The following is a 14868-nucleotide window of genomic DNA, read 5'->3' as shown; positions in this document are numbered from 1 at the left end:
GCGACGCGCTCCTGCCTGCAGCCACGAGGCCGAACCCCCGTTAAAATCCCTGAGATCATTAATAATTACTTAAAAAACCTAGACAGGCAGCGGGAGTGGCGTCAAAGTTAATTATTAATTTTTATTGTGTGAATTTAGAGCCACTTACATCTTGTTATTAATATAATATTTTACGAATAACGGAACTTTAGAAACCTTGGCGCGAGAGAATGCTCACCCCTCCCCTCGCGCCAGGGCCAGACGCCAGTACCGAGCGATTCGTGGACCGGGACAGACGTGCGTCCCACAGGGAGACATCAACCATAGTCGACACCGAATTCATTCTGGTAAGTATAGTCACGTACCAAAACCTTTTTTTTAATAAACTCCCCGTGTGCGCCCGGTCCTTTTACGGTGTAAGGCCCATCCCAGCCGCGTAAACATAATACTCTCCGCACAACGCATTTCGCGGGACAGTGCAATATACGGCACGGGCCGACTCCCGCAATAACAGACTTTCAGTTAACTGCCTAATTGCACAGGCACTGGCCACATCTAATTGAAGACTTTAACTAATTTAATAGCGAGCCGCAGTCCACACAGGTGGGCCCGCGCGTCGCCCTTCGCAACTAACGGGATTGGCCGACTCCAATCAAACTCTCCCCTTCAACCTCGACTGGTGTGAGAACTGAATTACTGACGGCGCGTCAGAGCGCCCAGTGTAATGATAGTGTACTTTGTGTAGGGAAATAGTGTAACTGTAACTGCAAGTGTAATTGCCTACGTTAAATAAACGTCCACTCCGCACACTCTGTGCGCGATGTGTATACGACAGTGCAAAACAGACTCGTGTACGTTATTTGTGAAACCTCCCCAATCCAGTTAGGGATCAGTGTGCTATGCTGTGTAGGGCCAGTAGTGCATCAGTAATTAGGGATCCCTAACATCACGACCACCGCTGCCGTTCCTAGTGGTCCACTCAGGGGCTTTCGTACCCAACGACGCACCTCGTGGTTAACCACCGAGTTAACCTGGCGCCCTCCCGGACACGTTTCTCTGCAAGAAATCAGCCTTCCCGCTTGGAACTCCGCCGGATTTCGAACACGAGAACCCGGGCGACGGCAACGCATACATGTTATTTGCGCAGCACTTACTCACATCACATGCATATTATCACACATGCTCTTCAAGACGATGTCGACGCAGTATAATGGTCTGCGCGAGTTGTGGGAGACCTTGGGCGCTGTCAAAAAATAAACATTGTTAAATGTTTTGAAAAATGTCCTAGCCTGACTACCATTCTGTTCACACTTTGCACACGAAAATGACCTCGCACGGTCTTGTGCCTTTTAGAAATTTATCCAATTGGCATTCACCCTGCGACTAGGCCTAACACATTCGCGACCGTGATGACCTCACTGTTTTTCTTCACTGAGGTACCCCAAAAAAAGTTAAATTTTTCTAATTCTTTTGCACCGACATCACGACTGGCCCTTTTCAGTTTGTATTTAACACACTGCTGCATAACTTATTTATCTACTTCTCGCCAGGGAACAATTTTAATTTTACAATTTTTTTTATAGTCTGAACACAAGACATGGTTTAAGTTTTACATAAAATAGACTCTGCCATAAGGTTCTCTAGGTTAACATGCACATGTCCGCCTAGAGGCCAAACATGCAAATTGAATTTTAATTGAAACGGGAACTTTCGTGGTAGGCTATGAATAGCGTGTGTGTTTTAGGGACACTCCACCATGAGATACTATTAACAGTATCAGTCATCACATCTCTTTGTGCCAGACATACAATAACTAGTGTTCTTTGTGATCGTGTTTCATGTAGTGTAGAAGTGACCCACGACAAGGCATATGGTCAGTAATTATCATTGTGGAAATGTGACCATTTCTGGATGGATCAGCCACTTCATCATGCACCGCCTCTGCCGTGGTCGTTGGCATCAACACCACCCATTAGTCTTCAAGGGCGACTTAACCCTTACTGTGAGGTCACGTGACGCGACTCCTCGACAAAAGACACGAAGTTGGTTGACTGTATGGTGGTCACGGTCAAGTTTGCTGCAAGTAATCTCATGCTATGGTCGTAATTTTTGTAAAATTACCTTGAATTTTATATGGTGTGTGCATTAATCCACAATTTCGAGACACCAGTTAAGATTGGTGTTTTTTTTACTTAATTGTTATATTTCATAAATAAAATTGTTAAAATGTTACAACTTTTAAAAATGCTGCTTCAAATATTAAAGAAATTGTTCTTACTCTTCCAATACATATTTAATAAAACATTCTGATATTATTTCATTCCTACATTGAAGGCTACCATGAGGTCATATTATTTTTTACTCTTTTAGCATATTTGTTCAACGTAATTTTTATTTTAAGGCATATTAGTAGATCTACAAAAGTTTTAATGTTTGACATATTTGATCATTTTAATAGGGTCTACCAAGAAAATATACTAAAATTACTTCTTAACTCTATGGTATCGAGTGCGAGGTTAGTAATATTTTGTTTACTTTTTGGTTTTTGTGCACTTCTGTGATGAGAAGTTGACACGTTTTAATAATAAAGTAAATTTTGGTTTTCTAGTATTCCTTTATGAGTTTTAATTATTTTGCACTGTTAAGGTGGAAGCCGTATCGTATGTGTAGCAATTAATCAATTCAATAATAATTCTGAGGTAATGTTTGTGCATTTGTGAATGGATTTTTATTATATAGTTTTTACAAGATAGTAGAAGTTTCGTTTGGAAGTGCTGCTAATTTTGGTTAAATATTCAATGAATTATTCGTGCAGTGGAAGTCCTCGTAAAAATTAAAAATAAATATATTTTATTAACAATTTTTGAATAAGGTTAATAACAGATTATTAGAATTTGGTAATTTGAATGAGAGTACTTTTTCTGTAAACATATATATCACAATTTTTTTTCTATTATTTGGGGCCTTTTTAGATCCGGATTCCATAACAATACTGCTGAAGTCACCATTCAATTTTTATAGGACAATTTGGGGATTTTGAATGGGGCAGAATATTTTTTTTTTTTTTTTTTCACATATTTCAGTTATGTTATACATTTTTGGTATGGTAAACTATACTGTTATCTCTCCGTGAAAGTCTATTTTGTGATACCAATATTTATTATCAAAGAAATGATGACTGTAGACGTTACAACCTATGGTGTTATCGTGAAATACTACAATGTGCCTTATTTATTACAAAACTTAATCATACCGAAGAATAAAAGTGGTAAATTATGAGGTCTAAAATACCGGTATCACAAAATATAGTAACCAGGTGGGACAGTATTTTACTTCACGATACTGATAAAATATTACCTCGAAAAGTGTCACCAAAAATTAAGTACTAATATCCAAAATACACAAGGTAAGACTGTAGTCTGCTTCAAGACACTGTGAAAAATTGATAGTGAAAATCAAAAAAATGAAATACTTGTATGAAAAACTCATAATATTCCAACATTAAATATGTAATAAATACATGGTTATATTTTCCCAATAAATTCCAGTAAATATTCCGTTCACATCTCAAATTTCAACCTGCTAAGACACTACCTCCCACACCATGTTGATTGTTTTGGTTTTTGTTTTCATTACATATTTTTATTTAAGTCCTTTTTTTTTTTAAATTTCAACTTAATACTTCCCTTGCATTATTTGTCCTCCCACTAATATTTCAACAGTAATATCACGGGTGTAAAATGGTATTCTAGTCTTCGTAATAATCATTACTTGTGCATGTGACTGTTGCGTGCATGCCTTATATATATTTGAATCAAATTGAAATTCTTCATGCTGTTTTTTTTTAAATTTTGTATGGCTTTTCATACTATTTTGCAGCATCCATTACCAAAATCAGTTTCATATTACTACCAGATAAATAATTTTTCAAAGCTAAATTATCGAACTATAAATTTGATTGTAATACAGTAGAGTCCCGCTAATCCGAACCCCGCTAATCCGAAAATCCGCCTAATCCGAACAGGGCTAGGATAAAAAAAATTATATCATTTAAGAACTAAGAAAAGTAAAGAAAAACAAGTTTTTTCAAGTAATGTTGTACGTTTATTAATATGTACATAAGAAACTGATAATTTATCTATCTCTCAATGTGAGTAATTAAAAATATTATGACACTAAATATGTACGCTAAATAATAATGGTGTATTTATCGTCTGACCTTCCTTATATATTTGATATATCAGACACTAAATATGCCTCAAAAAGACAATGTATGGCATTATACGACAAAATTCCGCCTAATCCGAATTTTCGCTAATCCGAACAGGGTTTGGTCCCAATTAGTTCAGATTAGAGGGATTCTACTGTATCTCTAATGTTCAAACAAAATATTAACTTATAAAGTGTGGATAAGGCCACCAGGGGGGGGTGGGGGGGGGGCATAGTTTTAATCATTATCTCTATTAATTTTTTTCGGAATATCTATATAGGTAGTGTTTTAGTTGGAGGGTGGGAATCCTGTTGACATGTGTACTGTAAACTGTGCAATCCACTTTTATGTGACAGCTTCCCACAGTGGTAGTTTTGTAACAAATGCATTAAAGTTATAATTTTTGATCTGTTTTAGCCCTTTGAAACTACGTGAATCCTGATTGGGGTTTCTGTGTAAGGTTTAGCCACACTTTTGGATATCCAAAAGATGATTTTTTTTTTCTGGCTCGAAGTGTGACGTGTTTTGTGTTGGGGTTGATTTCGCAGGTTGTGTAACGGCACCGGGAATGGAGGAAGTGGTCTTGGTGACGGGCGGGTCGGGCCTCATTGGCTCCGCCATCCAAGAAGTGGTCAAAGATGACCCCGCAAGCAAAGAGAAGTGGTTCTTCGCGACCTCCAAGGATGCCGACTTGAGGTGGGTTGAGTGCCTCGTGGTGTTTTGCTCTCAGTTGTGAGATCTGCACGCAATGAAATAAAAGTTCGGCGTTTGCGTGGCTCCGAGGGTAACAGGCAGAGTGTGTGAGCCAGTCTTGCGTTCCAGAGACCTGGGGCAGACCAAGGCGCTGTTGGAGAGGGTCAGACCCACAATGGTCATCCACCTGGCAGCGAGAGTGGGCGGACTCTACGACAACATGCGACACAACCTGGACTTCCTCGTGAGGATATCTCGGTTATAGTAGGCTGAGTTATTCTAGCCATTTTGCTGACGTTGCACCAGCTTTGAGAGGGGATTGTTATTTTTCTGTATCGCATGCACCTACGTGTAGTGATGTGGACCGTGCGTGTATCAGGGCCGCAGGCAGGATTTGGTGAAGGGAGGGTTCAGTATAACCATCATATGAAATTTTTAGGAGTACGTTAACCTTATAATTTAATTTTAAAAGAAAATAGATTGTTACATTTAAATCTCGGGGAATAGTAGACGTTCAGAACTCCGACGTTTACACAAACAGCAATTTAAGTAATGATTTTTCTTGAGAAAAGAAAACTGAACATTTGTTTTTTTTAATTTAATTGTTTTTAACACTTTTTCTTACGTCAATTATTTGATTTTGTTAAAACAAGTAATGAATACATATTTTATTAATGTTTGTTAAGCAATTTAAGTAATGAATTTTTCTTGAGGAAAGAAAACTAAACATTTGTTTTTTTTGAATTTAATTGTTTTTAACACTTTTTCTTAGGTCAATTATTTGATTTTGTTAAAACAAGTAATGAATACATATTTTATTAATGTTTGTAAATATGTACATCAAACACACAAGTCATGTTTGTATGAAAGACATGCTGACAGTAATACGTGTTCAAACCGTCATTTAATGTAGACTACTTGGCAACACAATTTGTGCAGTTTCTGGAAATGAGGCATGTCGACCTATGATGGGGAGAAAATAAATTACAGTAGCCCACTAAGTAACACAATAATCCATGTAAAACAAACTCTATGTAACCTTAAGTAACTCATTTGCTAAAATTTTCTTGTTCTATCTTCACTTGCATGTTTTTTAACTTTTAAATCCTGGAAGGAAGGGGTCCGGCCTCACAGACCTTCCCCCTTGGCTATGTCCCTGTGTTTGTGTGATCACAGGTTTGTCAGTTGTGACATTTCACTTTGTGTGTATTATCCTATTAGAACTATTTTTTTTTAAATTTAAATTTATAATTTGTTAATTTAGAATTATTAAATGAACATAATTAACAATTTAAAAATAAATTATATAGGTAATATATGAAAGAATTTCTACTCCAGAACTTCACCATCAAATGTTGGTAGGACGCATGGTGTACGCCACTGGTTTCAGCTGCGTGGTGTTGACACAGGAGGGGGGGAGATTGGTGGATATAATTCCCCCCCCTCCCTCGCAAATAGAAAATCCTTAAAAAAAAATTCTCACCATTCGAAAGGAAAGTGGTACTATTCCCCCCTTCCCCTTTCCCTGAGTTGAAATTCTCCGTCACTCCTGGCGATATAGGACTGAAAAAAAAGTTAATAAACAAAGTCAATTGAGCATTTTTAATGTACTGCCTATGAAGAAATTATCTGTACATAGCTGTTAGCTAAATTATTTGTGAAAGTGTCATATTTTAATAAGCGTTAAGTTACATATTACCGCAATGGTGGCTGTGATGTTATTTTGAATTTGTGTTCCTGTATTTTGATTTTACTACTGCTTGTTTAGGTTTATAATGTGTTTTGGATGTCATTACTAGTTTATGATTTTTTTTTTCCTTTCAGAGAGACAATATACACATAAATGACAATGTGCTGGCTTGCTGTCACGAAATGAAAGTTCGTAAAGTAGTGTCGTGTTTGTCTACGTGCATCTTTCCAGACAAGATTACGTACCCAATTGATGAAACAATGGTGAGGACCCTATATTAGATATTAAAATTTAATAGCTTTAAATAAAAATTGGGTACAATTTATAACACGTTGTGAGACCTGTATGTGGTAACCATGTTATAGTAAAAACCTTTTTATAACAAAATGTTTGTTATGATTCAAGTCAAAACTGTATCAAACAAAAGGCATTTTCACCTCCTTAGAGCAAATCCTTTTATTATTCTTCAGATCAAAATGCTTTTATAAAAAATTACCATTAAATTTTCATAATTTTCTGTTTAAAATTAAGCTACTTTTTTAATACAGTAAAACTCTGTTAAGGCGATTGGTGCATAAAAAATATTACAATAAAACTAAATTGACAGAATATTTATGTTTGATTCTTCTTTTTAAGTGAAAAATATACAGTAGTTAGGTATTTTTTAAATAATATTTTTACTAAGAATGTAAGAATCAGTTGTTTAGTATCATGTATAGCCGTATAGCCAATGTTCACTAGAAAGAGTTCTAGATTAGGATGGGAAAATCAGGAAACAATTAGAAAGAGTGCAAATTAGTTAATCATTTAGGCAAAGACAATTGATGAAATTTGCTGTAAAACACTATTTCTTATAATAAAAAATGCTACTAAATGCTAAATTTCAAAAGCCAAATGCTGAAAATTGAATTTAAACTTTCCTTTTTCATGTATGTTTTTTTATAATAGAATTTCTTTTTGCTCCCAAAATCACATGTGGAAATCAAAAGATAGTTTTGTAATTACGATCTGGCAAAGTGTCTTACAGTGTAGCTGACTTCTTCGACTGCATAATACACTGTGAGTAGTCAGCGGTTAACCACTGTGTGAAGTTAATACTACTCCAGTCCCTTGGGTGTGTCAAACTGTTTTTTCAGCATGAATTATCTTCCTGTTGATAAGATTGAAACGTGGTGTGAACAAAGAAGATTACAAGACACCAAACTATTCACACCAAGTTACACACGGCGCTCGACAGGTCCCTACAACTCTGAAATATCAGTGTTGGACAGGATAATTTCACCCTTTCTATTAAGGGTACCTAGCAGAGCGTGTCTTGTAAAAACAAGATTAATATAACGTGGAAGAATAAGAATAATACGTTTAATCGAATTTTTTTTTTAATAATTTTTTCCATAAACGTTCACAAAATACATACAAAATACAAAATGAGATTATGCCGTTCCACAAGGACACAAAAAGAGGACAATAATGACGTTCAGATAATTTCTTCACCAACATATGCTCCATTAAGGCCGAAGCCAAAGTTCATTTAGTATGTGACAAATTTGTGATGCAACCTCAATTTTCATGAGTTTAAACGGTCAAACATTTTACGTAACAATTTGCGTTAAATAAGTTAAATAACGTTTTTGAATAAATACAAAGAACGTGTGCGTTGCCCAATAATGAAGCATTCCATAGCACACCAGCGAATACTACCTCTAAAATGATTCAAGCTACGTGCATATGAAGCACCCATACATGATACAGGAATTTAGGATTACTTCAGAATTTATACGAGCATCTAACAAAATATTACATAAGAGTACCAATGTGCTCCGCGCGGAGCTACAACAAGCAAGTTACAAAAGAAAATATTTAAAAAGAATAAAAGAATCATAACATGTAGACTAAATATCAAGACCGGCATGGCCATTTACAGGTTCCTACGAACCACGAGCTCTCCATACGTAACAAGTGCACGACCCGAGGGAGCACTTACCCTAGACGTGGCGAGAAACAAATAGGAAAGACAAAAGCATAGCAAAGTCACTCAGGCAGGCAACTTGTGACACAGGCACAAATGGTGCTTTAAAAAAAAAAAAAAATGAGGGACGACAATAGGCATGAACGGACGGCAATGCAAACCGCGGCATTAAAAGAGGGACAAGAACCTAAAATAGGTGAACCATCGAGGTCTCAGCAGCCATTCAAAAACAACCTGCATGATGGCAAACAATTACCTTTTAGATTACTTTAAACGCTGGGATCCTTGGAGCCAACTGTAGCTACTTTACCACACGGCCATCTCGTGCGAGCAAAAAAACATTTCGATGAAAACAAACCACAGCAGTCTCTCCCTCGGCGCCGTCACTGGCTAACAAACTGACTGATCACATGCTTATCACAGCTCAAAGTATGCTAAGCTAAAGAGGCCGAGGCACAGCGGACGGCTGCTTATAAAGCCTCGCATAGAGCGCGCTGCGGTCGGAGAGCTTCGGCGGGGAAGCTGAAAAGAGGAGGGGGGAAACAAACTCACAGGGAGAGGAGGAGAGTGGAGAGAGGGATGGGAAGGCTGTGATGTAGCAACATACGAGGCGGCGGGCCGCTTCAAGATGTAAAACTCGATAACACTTTTTAAAAATAAGATATCAACCAGTAACCATCTTTATTTTTTTTTTAATTTAGAAAAAGCGTGCCTCATACGAGTTGAAGCTCCTGTGCAGCGTTAATGTTGAGTTTGTTTTGAAGGGGGCGTTGTTACGTTCAAGGTGCACAACGGGCCGCCTCACAGCTCCAACTTCGGCTACAGCCACGCGAAACGCCTGATCGACGTGTACAACGCGGCGTACCACCAGCAGCACGGCTGCCTGTTCACGTCCGTGATCCCCTGCAACGTGTTTGGGCCGCGCGACAACTTCCGGCCGGAGGCGGCGCACGTCATTCCGGCGCTCATCCACAAGCTGCATGTCCTCATGGAGACAGGTGGGCCGGCCGAGGTCACCGTCGCATTCGCTCGCGCGCGGGCCAGTGGCGTGGCCAGGATTTGTGTATGGGGGGTGTTGAGAAGCATGCCCCCCCCCCCCCCCCCCCCTTCCGTATTGAAGCGGGGGGGTCCAGGGGTCCTCCCCCGGGAAAATTTGGATTTTAAGGTGTAAAATAGTGCTATAGCAGTTTTCGGTACTTAAATTTAAATATTGTAATGGTAAAAATTTTATTAATTTTAATATGAAATTTGTTTCAGTGATGGATAAGAAATTAAAGATTTGGTGCTAGGGAGGGGGGGAGTTTGAACCCCTAAACAACAACCCCCCCCCCCCCCCCCCCCCCCCCGGCTACGCCCCTGGTGCGGGCTTCTCTGTGCCGAAAAGCTGTGCGCTGTGACCTGTCTTAACTCGTGTAAAACAATCCTTTTGATCATCAAGTTGTGTCTTGCCAGGACATACTTCCCTCACTTAGTAAAAGTGTGACCGCAATAATTCTCTTGTGGTGTTTGATGACTCAACATGGTTTGTTCAGCATTCACGTTCACCCATGACTTTTACGTTATTTTAGTTTAATCATTGGTTCAAAAAAAATTTTTTTTTAAATCAATTTGCATGTACATCACCAAACAATCAGTGCCGCTGATTTTAGACAGCCGTTTCAAACTGATTGTTGTGAGTGAGTGTTGCACACCTGCTTAGCATCAAAGCATTTGGTTCTAAACTTTCTTGAAAAAGGTGGGTAAAGGATAATACAGGAAAGCTTATAATGTTCACGAAGTCGAGTTGAATTGTGTATTGAACTCGATAATAAAACACAATAAGTGAATTAAAAAATTTAAAGCATTACCGTCAGTTGGAGTAACATTGGCCCTTTGAGGGTAACTTTGGCCCAAGACAAAAAAAAATGTTAAACCATGTTACAACTCTTCAAAATATTTATTAGATGTGATGATACATATATTACATATGTGATATGTATCATCACATCTAATAAATATTTGGAAGAGTTGTAACATGGTTTAACATTTTTTTTGTCTTGGGCCAAAGTTACCCTCAAAGGGCCAATGTTACCCCAACTGACGGTACCTTTAAAATATTATTAAAACTGATACAAAAAAAATTAAGTAATCTCAAAAGATAATTTTAAAATTAAAAATGAATGTAATCAAACATTCCTTGCACAGACAACAATTTATCCACTTACATTAAAACTGCTTGCAATTTGAGGACTCGTGAATCTAAGGCTTTTTGTGTTTAAATCACACAAATCTTCACATTATGTTCAAATCTTTTAATGAAATGGATTGGAAATTTCCTGATGAAGTTGAATTGATTGTAAGTGCAATGGTAAGAGTAAGGGTATGGAAATCTTGCTTCAGTACTATACATGTATTTCAGCAAAATTAGTTTTTATGGGCAGTTAAGTTGGTATGTTTTTGATGAAACATAATTCTTCTATGTGCTGCAGGAAATACCAAGGAATCCGTTTTCACAGTCCTTGGCTCTGGGCGGCCCCTCAGACAATTCATCTACTCATTAGACTTGGCGAAGTTGATTGTGTGGGTTTTGCGTGAGTACGAAGAGGTGAACCCAATTATTCTCTCTGGTAAGCACTTACTACTCAATGACCTGTCCTGCCATGAAAGGTCTTTAATGCAGCGTATAATGATTCAGTGTGTTCTGTAAACATGCATCAATCGAGCTGCTTGCGTTCAGCTCTTAACCCGGGCCACCATGACACGTTATTGCACTTCTGATGTCTTTTGTTCACTCAGAGATTATCATTACTGTTAGTTGTCATTTCGTACAGTGTTTCATGTTTTCCATCAGATAACATTTAACATTTTCACGATTGGTATTACTATATAGTATGTGCTACTAAGTTTTACTAATTTACGTAACTATTGCTGATTTAGTTACCCAGTCACAAAATTACATTATTTATTTATTATGAAAACAGATAAATTTAATGACGTGCCTGAAATTTTGTATCAGTGTAAACTTTATGTAAAGTAATTAACATAGAAATTAATTTAGCATTTTAAATATTTAGTGGTTTGCAAACCTATACTTTTTAATTATTTAAATTTGGAAATTAAACCTAAAACTTAATTTAGCATTTATAGTAAATAGTGTTAATTATTTTGTAGTATATTATTTGTATAGTGAATGTGTATGGCAGTTGGCAGCACTTTTGTATCAAATGATCTTTCAATGTATTTGGTTGAATTGTCTGTTACTGTACAGGCCAATAATTTTGAATTTGACTGTTTATCTATGAATGTTTAAAGGTGCTGCGACTTGTAATTTCATAACGTGTTAGTTTAACTACAGTAGTTGAAATATTTTTAATTTGAAATATATTAAAAAATATTTAGACCAATGTGTCATTCGTTGACGAGTGTTGACGAATAAGCAGTTTTCCACATGGGCACATCAGCAACTATATTGAATATTAACCACATTGTAAAGCCAATTACACTGCTCTTACTTTGCTTCTGAAACACTATCTCCAGCTAAGCTCTAACTTAATGTGTTACAAAGTTGGTAAAACAGCTATGTCAAACAATTTTTAAAATTTGTTAAAAAAAAAAAAAAAAACTTATTGCATATTTGTACAACTTTATCAGGTGTGAAACTATTTGATATATGTGCAAAAATTAACTTACTAGTTATGATGTTTTATATTTTGCAGTTGATGAGAAGGATGAAGTTCCCATAAGCAGAGCAGCGGAAGCTATAGCCAAAGCATCAGGTTTCAATGGCACAATGGTTTACGACACTTCGCAGTCGGACGGTCAGTTCAAGAAGACTGCGAGCAACGCGAAACTCCGTAGATACCTTCCCGACTTTGTCTTCACTCCTTTCGACGAAGCAGTTTCGCATACAGTGAGGTGGTACGCAGCAAACAAGAACTCTGCACGAGTATAGTTCGAGTTCAAAGACGACGATTATTCGAAGTGTTTATCGAAGAAACTGGGGAAGAGCATATCAGAAGTGAGTCTACAGTTGTGTATATATTTTCCTATAATGGTTGCAGTGAAGCTATTTGTAAACTGTTTTGTCATGTTGCTGTTGGAATTGTGTGAACAAAAATAAATGTTTTCTGTTGCATTTTTTAATTTTATGTGTGTTGTGGGGAGGGGAGGGGGGGGGGGGGGGAGAGACCATTAGATGTCACCTTGGTTCCAAAATTATTTTGCCATAACAATTTATTGTAGTTAATATAACACACAATTTAATGGAATGCTTGTAATTAGTGGTGCACCGATGCGGATATCGATGAATCGTAATCGGCGATAATGGGTACTCTCCGATTAATCGTAATCGGCGATTATCTTAACGATTACTTTGCCGATTATTTACGTCCCGGCCGGCGTAATTAAGTAGGTTTTTACCGTGTAATATTTTGTTACAGATTTTAGGACGAAATACCGTAATATTTGTATATATTACAAAATTCATCTAACTCCGTCACATCATAATTACAGATATTTCGTTGAGTTTAATAAATCTCATTGCCTCGAACAATAAAAAATACATTTTTCCTACACGTTTATTTACGTTTCGTCTTTTGTTTGTTTAGTGGCCTTGTTCATTACCTATAGCCAGAGACGTAAAATAGATGTCACGCCATCAAACTACCACAAACCGTTGCAGTAGATTCTATGACAATCGATATTTTCGAGTCGTAGTAACGGGTTCAAAATCGTGGTCCCGATACTTTCTAGAGTTTATCACTGCATTTTACCAACTCGTTATGGGCGTCTTTGGTAACATTATCCGTTGTGTTATTTGTATGTGACGTGAAAAGTGAAAAAGTATTTATAATTTTATATATTCAGTCAACATAAATAAAATAACGTGTGCTAGAATTGGTTTTTAGTCATTTTTATATAATTATAGTGAGATGGCGAGTAGGGAGGAAAAAAATGAAGTGTGGAAACATTTTTCTATAAACTCAAGTGAACAAAATAAAGCAGCATGTTTAGATTGTTAAACGGTAATTTCTTGATATAATCTTATGTGATATTCGATAATAATGCTAGTTTTCCGCAACAAAAACTTACCCATTGTAAATTACAATTATTAGACTGTAGTTCAAGTTGATTACAATAACAAATATTTAAATAGAAGTTAATTTAATTTACACTTTGCAATGACTTAATAGTGTATTTTATATATTTTTATACTGTTATTATAACTGTATTCTCAATTGTACCTAATCTTGTTATTAAATTCACATGGGAATAAAAATTTTAGTGTGCATTATTACACTTAAAAAAAATTTCTTCATTATAATCGGTAACTGAATCGGTATCTGCCGATTATTGCTCTCATAATCGGTAATTGAATCGGTAATCGGTAAAGTCATATCGGTGCACCACTACTTGTAATTAATAGTGACTGGCTGCAACACTAATATTGATCAGTCCTGAAATTTTCCCAACCCAAATAAAAGAAAACCAGATATGATGTGCACAAAATAAACTTGACTGGTAAATTTTGCCCTTTTCCTATTTTTCCTTACATTTTGTATTTTATTCGTGGGAAGGAACATAATGGTTTTGGGGGTAGGAAACATTTAAAAGATTGTTGGTTATTAGTCCCCCATGGGAGCAATCAGATAGTCCTAGTCATTCAAAAGATGTAGAGGGGAATCATCGGGGGCTAGCAATTTAAATTCCAATTCAGTCTTTTAGTACACTCACATGGCTAATAAAGATTTCTACTGTGTTAATACTTCCAAGAACATAACTTCAAAGTTGCAGTGGAAACCAAATTTTATGAGACCCAGTCTGCTTTTGACTTCCAAAAACAAATTCATATACTTCATCATTAGATGATCAATAGGCCTGTACGATTATCTCTTTTTAAGTTCCTATTTGCCTTATTTTTTCATAAACTGCTACTCTACATGTTGATTCTGAAATTTTTTGGTGAACTGCAAAATCCATTTAAAAAAAATTTAAGGCTTGATTCCTAAATAAAACCCTAGTTATTCACAAAGTTTCATTAATATCTGCTAATTTCAGTTGAAACTACGTTAATTCTTTTAATGGCCACCACAATGGAGTGTGTTTTTAGCGCAGTTGATGTTTATTTATTCTCCCCCATCTCCTGGTGTGACAAAATAAATACCACCATTTAGTTTTCTAGTTTGAAATGACAAATATGACTTTTTTATTAATCATTCACATGAAAATAAGTGAATTCTTGTTGCATGTTTAAAACATCACTTATTGTAAAAAATGTCACATTAAAACGGGGGTATTTATTTATATCACACAAACAAGTTCACTCAACAGTGAACGTTGCTCTACGAC

General features: G+C 36.6%; 1 protein-coding gene across 6 annotated transcripts; it reads left to right on the top strand.

Annotated features, from left to right (window-relative positions):
• Positions 1–1756: 1756 nt before the first annotated feature.
• Positions 1757–12655, top strand: LOC134538222 (GDP-L-fucose synthase). 6 transcript variants are annotated; one of them, XM_063379343.1, is made up of 8 exons: positions 2097–2115; positions 2438–2494; positions 4738–4885; positions 5012–5126; positions 6707–6835; positions 9326–9539; positions 11010–11147; positions 12237–12655. In XM_063379343.1, exons 3-8 carry the CDS (start codon positions 4758–4760, stop codon positions 12470–12472), a joined length of 960 nt encoding a protein of 319 aa, XP_063235413.1. In that variant the 5' UTR covers positions 2097–2115; positions 2438–2494; positions 4738–4757; the 3' UTR covers positions 12473–12655. The 6 variants fall into 6 exon arrangements, with proteins under 6 accessions (XP_063235410.1, XP_063235414.1, XP_063235409.1 ...); XM_063379340.1 differs by lacking the exons at positions 2097–2115; positions 2438–2494 and adding an exon at positions 1757–2062; XM_063379344.1 differs by lacking the exons at positions 2097–2115; positions 2438–2494 and adding an exon at positions 1815–2058.
• Positions 12656–14868: the final 2213 nt, after the last annotated feature.

The sequence above is a fragment of the Bacillus rossius genome, chromosome 13 (assembly GCF_032445375.1).
Source record: "Bacillus rossius redtenbacheri isolate Brsri chromosome 13, Brsri_v3, whole genome shotgun sequence".
Taxonomy (NCBI): Eukaryota; Metazoa; Arthropoda; class Insecta; order Phasmatodea; family Bacillidae; genus Bacillus; species Bacillus rossius.
This window is presented reverse-complemented; position numbering and strand designations above follow the sequence as displayed.